The 18,385-nt window shown below is 31.4% G+C and overlaps 1 protein-coding gene across 21 annotated transcripts in view; it reads right to left on the reverse strand.

Annotated features, from left to right (window-relative positions):
• Positions 1 to 1,972: 1,972 nt before the first annotated feature.
• The window catches only part of LOC134711750 (muscleblind-like protein 2a), a 129,165-nt gene continuing 112,752 nt past the window's right edge, over positions 1,973 to 18,385 (reverse strand). For 18 of the 21 annotated variants that reach the window (XM_063572589.1, XM_063572587.1, XM_063572605.1 and 15 more), the window contains 6 exons: positions 18,072 to 18,137; positions 17,091 to 17,244; positions 15,035 to 15,118; positions 13,770 to 13,879; positions 8,993 to 9,077; positions 1,973 to 8,267 (listed from right to left, as the gene is read on the reverse strand). In XM_063572589.1, coding sequence (XP_063428659.1) covers positions 8,149 to 8,267; positions 8,993 to 9,077; positions 13,770 to 13,879; positions 15,035 to 15,118; positions 17,091 to 17,244; positions 18,072 to 18,137 — 618 coding nt within the window. In that variant the 3' untranslated portion in view covers positions 1,973 to 8,148. The remainder of the gene's footprint in view (positions 8,268 to 8,992; positions 9,078 to 13,769; positions 13,880 to 15,034; positions 15,119 to 17,090; positions 17,245 to 18,071; positions 18,138 to 18,385) is intronic. The other 3 variants (XM_063572601.1, XM_063572607.1, XR_010106230.1) reach the window with 2 other exon arrangements.

Genomic DNA, 18,385 nt, shown 5'->3' on the forward strand with positions numbered 1-18,385 from the left:
GTTGATTTTATTGTGATCGTTTGTATGCTTTTTGCCATGACATTGTCAGTTTTTTCACTAACTGATGAGTAATGAGTATTTGTTTGGTATTTTTCGCCTCTCTTTGTTTGTCTTTAGTATATGTATGTGTGTGTCACTTATTTGATTTCCTCAAGTACTTATAAAGGGAACAATAATTGTCATGGGTCTATTCGTTGACAGTTGTAGGTCTTATTAGAGGTCGGTCATTTAAAGACGTATCAACCGTATAATATACGTTGACGTATCCGCATCTGCAGATATACCAAAACACAGTATATGATCCCGAGCTTTAATTTTATGTTTTTTCAATAATATACAAATGGGCGACTGGTTAATTTCTAATGCAGAAATTTACAAAACAATGAGGAAATATCGAGTTTTTGTGGAATATGTAACCCTACTTTTCAAGATATTCCGGATAGTTGGAACAGTTTACAGGCATGATAGGAGTGAATACGGTAAAATCGATTGTTTTTTTGTGTATGAATTTGTGCTCACGTAGAACCAAATTGTTAATTGACAAATAGAGTGATACTCAGTACTTTCTATTACCTTTAATGATAAAATCTCAAATGAACAATATTCAAAGTTCCTGACATGTATATAAGTAGTACATTTGATTTTTTTAGGTGTTTATTCAAGATTAAGATCTTAAAATATTTTTTAACTAGAGTATTAGAGGATTGTGTACGATATTCGTGTACCTGCCCTACATTGGCTCCTTTTTAAGGGCATGTAAAAGTAGTTGATAGAACCCCTTATATTTTTTTTTACGAAACACTCCTATCATAAAGATTGAAAGTGTATGTTTGATTGTTTCGAAAAGACTCCAATTAGTTTTTTTTTAAATGAAGTATGGTCTTATTAAAAAGCTCGGGATCACATAATATTTTTTGATATATCTGCAGATGCGGATACGTCAACGTATACGATACGGCTGATACGTTTGTAAATGACCGACCTCTATTACTACACAAATAAACGATGGTTTCCGTATGTTGTTATAAATCAATGCTTACTACATCCATAGCAAGTATGTCGCTGGACAGTCTATAATATATGTGTTTGCCCATCAAATATTTTTCGACTTTTCGAACTTTTGGTAACGAGCTTACCAGGCTGGGACGATATATTATATTAGGTTCCATTATTTGATACTAGTTTTCATAAACTCGTGCCGAGTACAAGGAATTCGTAATTATATGTCAAATTCAGATCTGAATACTGGTACATGCAATGATTAATTGCAAAGCTATTTTTTTTTACTGAAAACCTACATTGGTATTTCGTTTTTCTGTTCAAGGATCATGATAGTTATGACTACTGAATAGACTTCACTGTAAAATGCTGACAACTGATCGTTGCATCTAATAAAATTTCTGGATGGTGCAAGTATTCTTAGATGTTGAATACGTCGACATTGAGTACATTCTTTTAATATACACCTGTAGAGAAATTAATCGAAACTTATTTCAAGATTCAGACTCGTTTGGTGTGATTTTACTTTGGAGCAGAAATTTTAGCTTTTCGTTTTGCTGTGGACAGGAAACTATGAGTGACAAGGTTTACAATTTCGCAGTAAAATAAAAGGAACCTTCTTATGCCATCCTTTTGTATTAAAAAGAGTTGTTTGAGTGTTATGCACTCGAACCAGCGTGACTTGTTTTACTCCCTTATTTAAAAGACCTGGATTAAAAAGTAGGCCACTACAAATAAAATTGTTATCCGACACTAAGGTCTATAGTTGTGACATATATTTTGATGGTATTTCAAATGTTTTTGTTATCTATCAGTTTGTGAAATAACATAAAAGTCCAAGTAGCGATCGCTTTCATTTGCCGATTTTAGAACCTACTTTATGGATCAGTGTCAAATACTTAACAGCATTTTAGTGCGCACAGTGGCCTATTCATTTCAACGAGTAATGGCACTAAATAATCTAAAAAGGCAGTTTAAATCACTTTAAATTTTATATATTAAGAACGATTAAATTTGTACATCACTTGGTGACGATTTGGAAAATCTTCCGTGAAAAAAAATGAAAAGTGAAAAATTAATCACTACCGTTTTGGTTTAATTAAAAAAAGATATCCATTAACCAAAATAATTATGTACACAATAATCTTAACAAAAATCATAAACAATGATTCAGATAAATTAACAACGAAAAAATACCGAGTCTGACTCGGGTCTTTGACAAGTACACTGGAAGACACGTCTTTGGTCTTACAAAAACATCTACAACAGAAAGGTGCCAGCATGTCAAGTGCAACCTACTGAAATGCATGCTGGGTAAACATTCAACTATCCAGGGCTAATTGCCAATCCTACATTTGATTGGTTGCAGGTGTAAGCCTTTTAAGCGTGGCATTGTCCTTGTTTGCTAGCCTCCAGACTGTAGATATTCACAAATTTTCTTCCTCCGTTGGCACCCAGGAAATATTTTGGGAACTGAACATAAAAACATAGAGATTCAACTAAACAAATAAAGATATAAAACTTCTGAGATCATTTTGGAATATTGAAGATTTTTACAAAATATCTTTAAGCTACTGAACCAATAAAATAGCACCACTACAAGCTAATCGGTGGGCCCTCTACTGATGAACACGTGATTATAAACTTGGCAAGATTAATTTAGGCGACACTGCCAGAAGTATCAATTGAGAGTGAGCAAAATGTTTTAACATAAATGCATGTAATACATAGCTGGTATTAAAAGCAAATCTTTAAAAGCTTTTCTGCGCGCCAGCAGCAAGTTACAAGAAAAAAAATAAGCATTTCCCAAAGTACCTTCTAAGTGCCACCGCAAACTTTCCTTTCACAGTGCAATATTACTCTGTACTGTTCGTAGAAACTTGTAGCTCAGGGGTCTTGGGGCTACTTTACCTTCAGTAAAGAAGGGAAACACTGGATTTATCCAGCATACAATCTGTCCAAAGACTATCTGTAACTAATGTGCGAACTAAATTTTATTATGACTCTTTTTATAAAAGGAAATATATTATACAAATTTATGAATTTGAACATGGACACCGGGTCTTTTCCGAACATTTGTAGAAATACACACATGAAACTTAGCACCAAATCTAAGAAGACCAATTTTTAGTCAATGTGTCTTCAAATTGTGACTTGCAAATAATGTTATTACCAACAAACCGACACACACATTGCACCAGCTACTGTTTTAAACAGGAAATCTACACCATTTGTTCCAAAGCTTTCCACATTCTAAGTTAATGAACAGAGAAAAGAACTGATGGTATTCAAACAAAAGGCATTATATAAATGCATATCTGGTGTTGGTCTGTGGGCCAGGCCATAAATATATATAAATATATTCCTTTTTTCTATTAACTTGAACACATATTCTTAAATGCCTATCAAAGCGAAACCAATGCTTTATCATAGAATCTTTTGTTTTTATGTTATTTTTGATAATTTTCAATCATGTTTCAAACAAGGTAACATCGTTGTTTGAACAAATGTTCTTGCCATTGGTTGTTTCATTTTAATTTTAATCCAGAGATATAAAATATGGCTGGCTTTGAATAAAGTTGGTTTAAAAAGTGACTGTTTTCCAATATTTAGCAGCGTTTTAAATTGCCAGGGTAAATTCTGCATACAAACATTATATTTCATTGAAAAAAAACTCTATATTAAAGGCAGTTAGTTATCACTACATATGCCTTTTGTTCGAATACCAAGACTGCTGCTTTAAAGGCATATATTGACACAATACATCTAAAGATGATGTGTCTGCTGGAAATTCTTGCTAGGTGTAAATATAAGAACACTCTAAAACCTTGAGCCGGAGCTCACTGCAAAAGGACAAAGGAAGTGAGATCATGCAGAAAAAGAGCACAACACAGTTTACTAGTATGTATAATGGTTATATTCTAAATCATATATTTATTTATGCTTCTCTTTCAGAGTCCTTTACAAGCTAAAGCAAACAACACACTGTAAGCAACATGATGTCCTTATGGACGCATTTATAGCAAATAAGCTTAAGCAATTCTACATGTTATAGCTCTGTAAGTGGATCTGTGCAAAATTAGCACAAAATCATTATGTAAATAATAAATGATGTTGTTTTTGTGAGTTCAAATAAAACCATCACCGGCTGACAAAGATATATAATATGATGGCTGCTGATATGAACTACAAGGCATGCATAATTTACCATTTAAGTTGTTAAAAATCAAGCCGTGAATAATTATTCCTAACAACAAGTATTGATAATTCTTCCAAGATATTTTCACATTCTTTGAATCAATTTTAGTTAGCTATTGACAATCCAATCAGATTTATCCACCTAGATGTAATTCTAAAATCCAATGGCCTGCCATCTTTCAGACTGCTTCAATTCTTTTCGTTTTGAAACAGCAAATCTGATTGGATGACCAACTATTACAACACACAATTAAAATTTCATTTTCAGAAGCAGCTGCTAAATATACTGATGGGCACTTGCTGAGAGAACTGTTTGACAGTTCTTTGAACAATTGAGATTTTATCTATGCAAGAACAAATTTTGACAGGAACAATTATGTTTACAATAATTCCTGCAATAATATTAATTTATTCTAATTTTTTTGTGATTTTGCTGTACAAATCAAACACTTTAAATCTTTATTTCTAAAAATTTGAATTTTGAAAAAATTATACACAATTCATTTCAATCTTGTTCCAACATAGATAATCGCACCTCAATTGTTCACACTTAAGCAAACAAAGCCATTTACATTTATAATGGTTCATACCGTTAATTGTTTCACACTACTGGTATGCAAGCTTAGACTTCTCGGATTTCTTATATAAAAAACTTTGCCCAAGACAAAATCTCTATAATTTTACACCAAAATATCTTGAAAGAGAACATTTGATGTTCCTTTTTTTTCTATCCATATAATCAATGCATGAATTGGAGTAATCAAAAAATATATATACATGTCATAATAATTATGGTAACATTCATACAACAAAGAACACATTCCCTGCTGCGTGTTTAACACACAGCGTTTTAGACTAATATAATGTGATCATTCAACAAGTTTGTTTTATACAAATGAAATATCCAATCTCTGCTTGGGAATAAAAAAAATAAAAATTTAAAAATATGCTGGTAGGAGAGACACAACTTATTTCAAGGCTGTTCTTACTTTAAACATGCAGTTTTAATTTTAATGTTTTAAATTCATTTTTAAATCAAAATTTCTATCAAATTATTCAAAAGTAATTTTTTGTATGAAATTAAAACTGCATTATCAATTTATTAATTTTCTTATTTTCAAAATTGAAATCATATTATAATCTTTTGAAACATGGGTGTTCTTCTGGCAAATTAAATTGTAAAGACACATTTTAAATGCATCTAACAAAGACAAAAATAAAATAGAAATGAAAAATTTGTAACAAAGCACCAACTAAAAGACAGAACACATTAGTTAACTTGCGTAGTATAGGGGTAGAAAGACTTTGGTTTTAATGTTAACTGTGTTATGTCTCATTTAATATTTAAAAAAAATAGCAGAGATTGGATTTAAAAATAATGAAAAAAAGATGACACTTATTAAAACCACTGTTAACAAATGACTAAAACTACACACTAACATTATAATATCACAAATAATTTTAACAGTTTGTCATGTAAACAATTGAGAAAGTAACAAGTTGATATGGCATCAATGAAATAGATGAGAAAAAAAATAATCATTTCAAAATAAAATGATTTTTTTTTTAAATAATTGCAGTATATTTAAAATTCTAAAAAATTGGAAATAAAAAATATAAGTTTCAATAAATTTTTAATAAAATATTAAGTTTACAATTTACTGGAAAATTTGATGTAACTATTTTGAACTTCTTAAACATTTCTATTTTCTTCATTTCATTTTCTAGAGATACCTTTAATAAGAGATCATGATTTAAATATAAGATTTGGCAAACTAAAAAAAACCACTTTAAATAGACATATTTTTGTAAATGTTCATAGAACTGAAGACTAAGACATATTTATGGCACTTCGATATAAAAAAAGTCATCAGAAAATTTTCAGCAAGTACAGCACTATATATTCCTAAGAAAGTATATGCAAATAGATTTTAAAAAGTTAACAAATGGACAACACTCAAAAAACTTGAAATAATTCTTTTTTGCTAGAGACAATATTTTGGGGGGAAAATGACTGAGACAAAATTTATCCATTACAGGAAATAAGTAACAATATTTTCTTTAAATAAATTTTCGACCAAAATTAATTAGATAATTTGGCATAAAGATAACAAAAAGAATGGAACTTGTCTTTTTTTTTCATTTGGGAGGGGATAAAAATAAACTTATTGTTCACCAATGAACAAACCTACAGTTTGCTAATTTTGCATAGAAAATTTACTATGAAAGAGAAGCTTTCAAGCATCTTTATAAAATTAGTTTCTTTTTCTAAACTAGTAAATTTTTACAATAAGAAGTACAAAGCTAAAATCCAAATATTAAAATCCTAAATTGTGTATGAATTCTTAAGAAAATATAGAAGATTCATTAAAATCACTTTGTAGTAAATAACATCATCGTAGGCATTAATAAATTACTTATAAAAAGACTTGTGTTTAGAAATAATTTTTGTATCTGTATAAAATAAAAGGAAGATACACTGTACAACTCGTAATGAATATATTTACACCTTTAGAAATTAGCACTATACATTGTACATGTCTACCACCACAAAACACAAAAATAAAATATTGTAAAGAAGTCAGAAAAATGGTTGAAATTGGTTGTAGGTTGTAAGTCACACGAGGACCAAAAAACATTTCATTATATGGCACATTTCATTAAAAACATTCAAACAAAACTTGTTCATATCAAATAATAACACAATAAAGTCATTTAACAGAACAGCGTCAAAAATAAAACAAATAATCAATCTATCAAAAACAAAATAGTAACTTCCTTTTTACGTACAGATGGGAGGGAATTTCATAGAAATTATCAGCGTGTAGGTAAACTGGATATAAGGTTTGACTGAATATATGCCTTTCAAAGTCCTTTGATTGCTTACAAGCTATCAAAATCAATTAAGTCTGAATGTAACAAACTGGATATTGTTATATTTTAAGGGTTGGTAATGTTAAATGACTTTATTTTAATGTGCATTTTTATGATTGCACCATTTTCATCAAAAAATATAATTTACAACAATTCTCCAATCTTTATTTTAAAACAATGAACTATTCCATGTAGAACTAGTCTATTGTTCTAAAATAGAGATGTGAAGGTCAAAATATTCAAACTAAAGTAACTCATTAACAAAGTAGAAAAATAATAACACAAAGCTGATAGCAGAAATTTGCTAGCAGTTTGTGATGAAGACATATGTTGAAGCATTGGACTTTCCTTGATAAATTAGCTCACTATCGCACATTAGATAAAAAAGTAGGTCACTCACCATTGTTTGTTACAAATATGGTTATAATAGTTTTGTACAATTTATGTAAATTTGTTTATTTCTTCAATGTGGGTTTATTGATTTTATCCCTTCTTTACATGTGTTAAGAACATAAAACCCAGTCTTGAAATGTTTAACACACAAACTTATTTTTTTATAGCCAAACAATGGTGACTGAATATTTTTCTATTTATATTATCCTGCATGGCTATGTAACAATTGTGTAGAGATGCGTAACTAACCCTTACTTGTTATAAAAAACTTGCGTAGTATGAATTAGCTAAGGCTTGCAAGCCGATAGATCTTACTGAACACATTATCAAACTGTATAGAAGGTTTGAGCAAAATTGTGTACGTGTGTGGAGAACTAAACATGGCACAGTTGAACAAATATGTTAATTACTATTTCCATACATCACGGGAAAATTATTTTAATTCAGCATTGGCAAAGTAGTTGAATGTGTCTGAAAATAATATGGCAACCATTAACTTGTGTGTCACCGGAGACAAACAATAAAGAATTATCTAAATAGCACCTTTCTAATGAAATGGCCACTTGTGTTAAAATGTATAACAAGTCAATTCAACTCTTTATCCAATGGCAGGAATCATAGTCAATTAAAACATAATAAAGACAGATTGGACATCACTTAGATGTTTGGAAGAAACTTTCACTGTCATTTTGCAGGTGGAAGTTCTACAGGAATATGATAATATTTGCACATGGGTCGTGTGCATTTTCCTCTGACAGAATCACGACAGACTGTAACTTTTCCATCACCAACTTCAACATATTCTGTAAAACAAAGTACAATTCAATTTTTAAACGAGAAACATTAAGACAGCTATAAATAAAAGCTATAAAAGTTTAGAAATACAAATTGCTGAATAATCTACATCAGACATTTAAATTTTTTTTTTAGGCGGGAATACTTTACAAGTTGAAAAAGAAAATTATTAAGTTCATTCTAAGCCTTTAAGTGCAATACGGATCCTTTTTTTTAAATCCCATCCAACCACTGAGAACATGTAAAAACATGAAGATTTGTCACTCTGAGGATGTGTTCAAACATTCTATCCTCAATGGTCAGTGTTCTTTTTAAAGGACATTTATTCGCTTTCCTTTATATTATTTAAATTCAACTTGATGCACATATACTGGAGTTATTCTTTCAAACAATTGTTGGATTTGTTATGAAAATGACTCTTCTTAGATTTCCTTATTACTGATTGTACACATTTTGAAATAATTTGATTTTAATAAAACCATTTCGAAAAGTCTATATTTAACACCATCAGACTTTTGTGAAATCTATGAGTGAGAAATAAATAAAAAGAACATAATATATGCCCATGACCTCTTAAATTTGTCTCTTTTTTTTGTAAAACATAAGTTAAGACATAATAGATGGGGAAATATAAATATCCATTTCATATTCCTGTGGTCTGCCAAAAACAAAATATATCTAGAGGATGTTCAACATAAACTTATCTTAATGGCCTAATAGTTACAAAACTCACCTTCAAGTACATGCACATACTTGCATGTTGGCCTTTGACATTGGCCTAACCTAAAATCTCGGCATGCTGGGAGGCTGTCCAGTAACTGTAACAGCAAAATAAACAATTTATACATTAATAACCTGTAGTTTGTGAATCAATTAATATTCTATACAACTAAATTATATGTGTTAAATCAAATTATTGAAATAGTCTAGCATTAGTTGTATTGTTTAAAATTAGTTAGCAGATAATGAACTGGATTAGAGGGTAAAGCAGCTATTAGTTTTGTCTCCAGGAAGAACTGTTTAGAGGATAAAGCGGCCATTAGTTTTGTCTCAGGAAAGTAGCAGCAATTAGCTATGTCTCCTGTTTGCAATATCTTAACAGATAAAAATAATAAGGGAAAAGTTTTAAAAAAAATACTCTCACAGATGAAAAATTTAACAACTATGTTATGATTCAGGAAAAAAAAACCTGGTAAGAAAATACATATTTTGAAAATCTTGGAAATGGTGAATAACTCAAAATTGAATTTACATTAATGAAAAATGCTATGTAACTGGATTTAAATTGTGGTTTTGTACATTCATCTAATAATAAAGACAAAGTGTCAAAGATGCTTAGAAATAAATCGGAGGTTATACATAAGAAAATATCTTTTATGTTTTCATCAAAAATGAATAAGGAAGATAATTTTTAGCTAAAGGGAAATTGTCTTCAACAGAAAATAAAGTTCTTAATAATATTTCTTTTCATCGATTGAGGATAAAAAGTTAAAAGTATTTCAGGATATCATGTTTACTTGAAAATTCATAGCTTCTGTATGTTAAAAAATTCTTCGGAAATTGCACTTCAATTAGAAATGTTATCCTTATGCGTTTAAAATGTTCTGGTCCTAAATCATTATTCTTCATATACATGTTTTGCAGGCTACTATTCTAATTTGAACCTGACAACTTTCATCATTACAATTTACTTTTACACTCTTTGTTGTGATAACTTTTGAAACTTTCATGCAAACTTCTTTTTTTGCATGGTAAAAATGCTGAATAATTCAAAAAATTTACTGGTTCTATGATATTTCCCTAACTTTTTGCAATGTTTAAGCAAACGATAGATATTAATTCTGTGGTTGGTAAACATTTATGTACATCTGAACTACTTAATATACAAATATGGAGACCAAAGGAGATTGATTTTACTATCCAACTGGAGAACATAACAGACCGAGATAAGTGTCCATCCAAGACCAAAGGAGACAGACTATTATCCATTACAGACCAAAGGAGACTGATTTTACTATCACCTGGATACCATAATAGACCCAGATCAATGTTCATCCAAGACCAAAGGAGACTAACTACTGTCCATTTCAGACCAAAGGAGACTGATTTTACTATCCCCTAGAGACCATAACAGACCGAGATAAATGTCCATCCAAAACCAAGGGGAGACTGACTACTGTCCATTACAGTCCAATGTAGACTGATTTTTTTCTATCCCCTGGAGACCATAACAGACCGAGATAAATGTCCATCCAAGACCAAAGGAGACTGACTACTGTCCATTACAGTCCAATGTAGACTGATTTTACTATCCCCTGGAGACCATAACAGACCGAGATAAGTGTCCATCCAAGATCAAAGGAGACTGACTACTGTCCATTACAGTCCAAAGTAGACTGATTTTACTATCACCTGGAGACCATAACAGACCAAGATAAATGTCCATCCAAGACCAAAGGAGACTGACTACTGTCCATTACAGACCAAAGTAGACTGATTTTACTATCACCTGGATACCATAATAGACCAAAGGAGAGTTAGACAACTATCAATCCGAGACTTAAATAACTCAGACAGCTATCCACTGTAGTTTTTTTTATTCACCAGAGACAAAAGGAGTTGGTGACTACTTTCAGTCATATACCAAAAGAACTAAGACTTCTATCCTCCAGAGACAGAAACCTATTCCTTTAGATACAAAAGGAAACAGATACATCAATCTGAGACAAAAGGAAACAGATACATCAATCCACAGGACACTAAAAGAATTTGAGACAAATATCCACCAGAGACCAACAAAGACTGAGACTATTATTTAACGGGGACCAAAAAAGAATGAGACTTATATCCACTAGAGACTGAGATAATTATCCACCAAAGTCCAAGGAAGACTGAGACTTCTTTCCATCTTAGACCAAAATAAGAGAGACTTCTTTCCATTAGACTCTGTGACTACTTTCCATTTGATATCAAAGGAGATTGCGACTTTTATCCACTGAAGATCAAAGAAGACTAAGACTTCTATCTATCCAAAACCAAAATAGCTGAGACAACTATCAACAGACAAGAGTGCACACACTGAAATGTCTCGCCTTCTTTACTAATCCTTGATACTATCTTAATAGACCTAAATATAAAGCTTTATTTCAACTGTCACATAAACACAACATTAACCAAGAAAATGAAACATTGATCAATGAACCATGAAAATAAGGTCAAGGTCAGATGAACCATGCCAGGCAGACATATACAGCTAAAAATTCTTCAATACAACAAATAAAGTTAACTTATTGCTTATTAATAAAGAAAAACAGACCAAAACATAAACACTTAAAACTTAGCAATGGACCGTGAAAATGAGGTCAAGGTCAAATAAAACCTGCATAACTGACATATAGATCATAAAATATTTCCATACACCAAATATAGTTGACCTAATGCATAAAGTAATAGAAAATAGACCAAAACTAAAAAACATAACTTTGACCACTGAACCATGAAAATAAGGTCAAGGTCAGATGACACCTGTCAGCTAGACATGTACACCTTACAATCATTCCATACACCAATTATAGTAGACCAATTGCATATAGTATAAGAAAAACAGACCAAAACTTAACTATAACCACTGAACCATGAAAATGAGGTCAAGGTCAGACGACACCTGCCAGTTGGACATGTACACCTTACAGTCCATCCATACGTCGAATATACTAGACCTATTGCTTATAGTATCTGAGATATGGACTTGACCACGAAAACTTAACCTTGTTCACTGATCCATGAAATGAGGTCGAGGTCAAGTGAAAACTGTCTGACAGACAAGAGGACCTTGCAAGGTACGCACATACCAAATATAGTTATCCAATTACTTATAATAAGAGAAAATTTAACATTACAAAAAATATTAACTTTTTTTTCAAGTAGTCACTGAACCATGAAAATGAGGTCAAGGACATTGGACATGTGACTGACAGAAAGTTTGTAACATGAGGCATCTATATACAAAGTATGAAGCATCCAGGTCTTCTACCTTCTAAAATATAAAGCTTTTAAGAAGTGAGCTAACACCGCCGCCGTAGCCGCCGCCGCCGGATCGCTATCCCTATGTCGAGCTTTCTGCAACAATAGTTGCAGGCTGGACAAAAACTGAAAAAGACTGAGCTATCCAAAGTAGACAATCCACATCATATAAAGGAGATTGAGAATATTTTCCATTCGACTCTGAGACCCAATAAAACAAGACTTTTATTAACCAAAATCTGACACATCTATTCACTTGAGACCAAAAGAGATTGAGTCTATCATCCACTGAAGATGAAAGGAGACTGGGGGTTCTATCCATCCAAAACCAAGATGAAAGGAGACTGGGGCTTTTATCCATCCAAAACCAGACTATCAGTAAAGATTTTCTTGCTGACAAATTTTCTATTGTTTCAACAGTAAATGAAAATACAATGATTGCTTATAAAAATACTATTATGCTTCAGTGATTCATTGTCTTTCCTGTAATGCTATTATTAACTCTATGATTTGTGATTTTCATGGCTAGTGTGCATATACATAAAATCAACAACAGATATATTTGGTAAATTAAACTAAAATAAAACTGAACAAATATAAAAAGAAATGAAAAGGGAAAGCAATATAAATAATAATAAAAATAATAAAAATAAAATAAAAATAACAAAAATAAACATGTGAACATGCATAATAGCCTGCATATAAATACATCAATACATCTAGTAGGAGTAGGAAATTGTCATATTCATTGTAACATCAGGGCATGTTTTTACAAAAAAACAAATTAACAAAAGTTTAACTAAAATGTACATGACTTCCACTATTTTTCTCTCTTGAAGACTTGCGATTTTTGAAATACTTATATGGTGATTTTTGAAATACTTATATGGTGATTTTTGAAATACTAATATGGACATTTGTTATGTAAAAGGATCAAATATTTTAGAAATCCAGTTCATTATCTATTAACAATTTACAGACTTTAAACTTTAAAAAATTTGTCAAAAATAATCATTTTATTTCTGAATGAAGGATTTTGTCAAAAAAAGAACAGTATTTCTGCTTATTCCCTTGAAGCATATAGTAAGTAAGTTAACTTGCATTTGTCTACTGCGAAGAGGAATTGTCATTGTTTATATTTTGTAAGTGGCAACAGAATCTGGCCAGCATTGAAGCTTTTTTATTTGGATAGTTACATTTTATTCTAGCTAATCTAGCATGTTGTCTTTTTTTTTGTATAAGAAAGCAAATCATAATCTTTAAAATTAAACTTCAATGAAAAATACTATCTAGCTAAGAAAGAAAATTCTAAGGTTTGGATAAGTCTATTGTATTATGTGTTGATTATTAGTACAATTAGTAATGGTTAGTGGTGCACTGATTTTGTGATTAATACTTTGTATATTTGTGATTGTACAAATTTCCGTTACTGTCCCCCCTTTCTTGGTTGTCAATTAACCTAGCAGAATCACATTACACAACACTACCTGTCCATTCTGGTCAAAGTAATTTACGCTTTGTGCGTTAGTAGGTATCAAGGTCGCAGGGGCTGTCACCAGGGCGGCGCCAGCTTCAGCAGGGTTTACTACCAGTGGCACTGTAGTTGTCATGGCGATAGTTAAATTGGTGCAGATGTTGAAGCAAATGAGCACCACATGCAGGTGACCAAAGCAAATTATAAAGCACACAGGAGGAAGAGCATGAAAAGAATGAAATAAAACAATTTCATTGGCTAAGGCCCATAATAAAATATTGTTCAGTTTCTCTTTCATCTATTTTTTACAACAAATTCAAAGTTCATGAATAATCCATTTCGAAAGACCATTGATTTTAAATGAGAAACTTAAACAACCTTTCATATGGGTATACAGTGTGAAAATTAGTTAAATTAAAATGTTAAATAAATACACAATAAATACAATAAAACATAAAATGCAAATGAAAATTAGAAAAGCAATGTTAATAAATTATTACAACTAAAAATGTGCTATAACCATAGGTATGCTACGACATGTAATGATGTTTTAGTTATGTGTAGATTTGGGGTGACTACTGCATGATATTTTTATAGGGATCATTTCAAATAATGAGAAGCTACTAAGCTTTTTATTTAGTAGCTATTTATTTCTATAGACAGTAACAATAAGGAAACAATTTCTCACAAATTTGACATTAAGATGTCCTTGACAACTTAAATTTAGTCTATCCAAAGTAAATCATGCAATAGTCACACTAACAACTTGTGATTCTAAAAAAGTGAAAAATTAGTATTGAAAATGTAAATGTATGATCATTCTTCATTAGGAAGGTTATAGTTTAAGATGGGCATTCAACAGAGTTCATTCAATATAACAGGAATGATGTGATCATTCCACAGAGTTCATTCTAGAGGAAGATCCACATTAATGTGATCGAGTCATTCCACAGATTTCATTCCAGAAGTAGATCCACATAAGTATGCTGTCTGTTGGTTATAATTGTGGGTGTTAAGTGTATGTGTGTATCAATACTCATCTTTCCAAACAACTTTATCTGTGCTGTAGATTTAATCATTTTTGTAACTTTTTTTATTTTTGGAGTAAAAGGTAAAAGTATTAAAATATGAATGAGTATTAATGCACATTAATCAGTGAATAAACTAATCAGAATTAGACCTTTCCCCTTTACTGCGATTAAATATATCTATCCCTAGTATACGGAAATAAAAAAGGTGAGATACATTAGAAGAGCTCATTCAAGGGAAATAACTCACTTGTTACTGGAGCCTGTTGCATCTGCATAGTGGAGAAAGTAGGCTGGTAAATCTGTGCTCCATTCATTGGACCAGCTTTGCTGTCTATAAAACAATTTCATTTCAGTTATTACCTCCTTGTTTTACAACCTGATACATGTATCTCATATTCTACCTATATGTCCCCATAGAATAATATAAGGTACATTCAGGTACAAGGTCATTCAGATATAAGGTAAGTTTTAGGAAGTTTGAAAATCCGAAAGCAATTAGCAAAATCTACCAATTCCAGAAATGTCAGTAGATGGTTCATGGATCTAACCAATGTATTAAATTTCTGAAACACTTGTCACCTTATAGGGAAGCTTTATGGGGAAACCCTTCACATGTTTCCACAACAAACAGCATATATTTCAGTGATTGACATAATTTTAACGAAATAAATTTATTATTTTGGAAAAAAAGTTTTAAACAAGCAATTTCTTGCACTAAAAGTTTCTTTGACCACAATCATGAGATTCATTAAATTCATCAGACTAAGCCAGCAAAATAAAATAAGAGCTAAACCAAGGTCCTTAAATCTTATTTTATTTATTCCTGCAATAAGCCCTGTATTGAATAAATTGATATTTGGGCTGTGAGTGGGACAGATTTGTCCTTGAGGGCGCCAATTTAATACTTAATTGATAAGGGTATGGCTGAATTCTGTTAACCCTCTTCATACAATTTAGATTTCAAAACTGTATACCCTTTTCATATCAATATGGCATAGGTAACATGTAACATCTTCCCAAATATTGTTTTGGTTTTGTGGTGAGTTATTTAAGAGAGTAATACAAAAGTGTCAAAAGAGAGATAATTGGTTTAATTGGCATAATCATATATTTTGGGTAGTTTTCCCAACCTATTTACATATTTTACAGCTTGAAATGATGACCTATTTGAGCTTCACATCCTAAGGCCTAACCTTGTATATAGGAGGTGCCCCTCCCCTAAAAACTAAGGATTTGTCCCTGCTTTTTAAAGTGATCAGTTTAGTATAACAATACTTATAAAGCTTTCTGCAACAAAAATTTAAGCAGATACAGCTTTCTTACAGAAAATTTATTACGAGAATGTTCAGATTTATTTAAGTTTACTAATAAAAAGTTAATATGAATTAAATATATTATTCCATGATCAGTATTACTTTTATAATATTTTTTAAAGTTAAAATTTACAGAAAAAAATAAGCCTGTCTGTAAAAAAAGCTGTATCTGCCAAGCAACAGCTCAGCCATGATAAATACAAATGATAATGCAGTTTAAATCATCTTGATATGGGATTTTAATAGTGCCAGTTAAATATTCAGTGCTAGAAGCTTGGCCCTTTTAACAAGGTAAACCTGCATTTTTTTACTGCTGATATACAAACATAAACTCATATGGTCCGAGTACACAGTTATTTCGTAGTGCATTTCATTTAGACAATAAATGAAAATTAAAAAAAATCCCACCTGCGCTATCTCAATAATATTTTTACAGTGTGTTGTACTACTTTCGGGACAAATTATATCAAAATTATAGAAAACTTCATCAGCTCTAACTCAAAATATGGAAAATTTTAGGTTAAGGGGTCTTGAAATCTTTTGACAGCTTCCGAAGTGCTAATTTTTTACCTTTTTCAGCTGGACCTAATCACTACTTTACATTAATATTTATGACCCAAGTTTTTTTAAAATGTCATTTCACCCCCCTTCTTACTATATGAGGAATAAAACATGGAGAAATAAATTTGGAAGGGGAATAACAAAAATTGGCAAGTAACACACTGTCCACACTAAGGACTATATTCGTGGACAAGGAAAATGAAAGGACAATAACTGTGTACTCAGACCATATACAAATGAAATGACCAGAAATATGGACAACATACACATTTTAATGTCTAGATCTCCAAGATGGGAATAAGCAAAACAAGTGACTTAAACTGGTGGAACATAGGCATATGGTTGTAATGCTTCTGTCTGACAGGTGAATAATTTCCAACCTGACAAAACTGGTTATCAAAAGAACGGAACCTATCCATTTGAACTTACAAGCTAGTGGAAAGTACTGTTGTCCTTGCATGGCTGCTATAGCCTGCTGGTACGCTGCAATATTCATAGGTTGTTGATACATGGTAGGTACTGGACTCTTTCCATCAGCGATCGCTACTCTCTTGTATGGAATCATCGTAGGCATGGAGTTTTGCTACAAAAAAACAATGTACCATGCATCAATATGAAAAAGAAAAAGGAAAAACTAAAATTATAATAACTTAAGCTAAAAAGCATTACAAAACTTAAAAATAAAAATAAATGAGTTAATTTTAATCTAGCCTGTAGCCCTCTGGCCAAAACCTAGTGTTATTGTGTTGTATGCAATGTCAATACTTTTCTGTGTAAATGCCCAAACCCAAAATGCACGTAAAAGAAAACAATCACCGCAGAAACAAAGTAACTAATAGTCTACATAATTCTCAAGCAAAACTCAAGTTTCAGTCTCTAGTATATTTTATATGTACAATCCAAGCAGTTTTAGAAATTCTACATTAATATATATATATAAATAAATATACAATGCAATAATACTGACATATCTATGTTCATGTCTGACACGGCTCGTTTTATTTTGAAATAGTTTTATCTTTTTTTTTATTCTTACAAATTTGAAAAATTATAATTATCAAATTTTGATTTTGCAAAATCACATGACATCGTCAAAAACTGAATTTTGAGGTTTCTTTGGGGGCAATCTCCAAATCCAAATTCTGTATAAAAAAAGAAATTAAAAGCCACAAGAAAATATAAAATAGCAGTCATGCACTGCGTGATATTGTTTAAATGCTTGTGAAACAATAAATGGCTAAAATAAACAATGCAGTTTCATCTAAAATTTAGATGAGGCTACATTGAACAATGTCTAAATATAAAAGCTATTATTTATAGAGGCCAGGTCAGGTGATGGTCATGTGACAGTGCAAAAGTTTTCCACAAGCATACTACAGCTACATGCAAAAGCTTGTTGGGATATAGTACCAGAACAAGATCATCAGTTGGGTCTCGAGGTCGCTTCTTCCCTTGAATGACCTCTACAACTTGCGGCTAATTAGTATGCAGAGCACAGTACATGGCGTTCGGCCAATGAAATGGCGGCATGGCAGGGTTGGCAGCACATGACAACAGCAAGCAGCACAAGGCATGATGGGAAGATGAAAATAAAAAAGAAAAAACAGCACCATCAGTAAATTTGTCAATCAGTCATGCACTTTTGTATGTTGTCTTTTAGTGTGGTCAAATTCTCCCTGCTAACAAATAAAGCAGAAAAAATGTTTAGAAAATCATGCCTGGTC

This window comes from Mytilus trossulus, chromosome 3 (assembly GCF_036588685.1).
Source record: "Mytilus trossulus isolate FHL-02 chromosome 3, PNRI_Mtr1.1.1.hap1, whole genome shotgun sequence".
Taxonomy (NCBI): Eukaryota; Metazoa; Mollusca; class Bivalvia; order Mytilida; family Mytilidae; genus Mytilus; species Mytilus trossulus.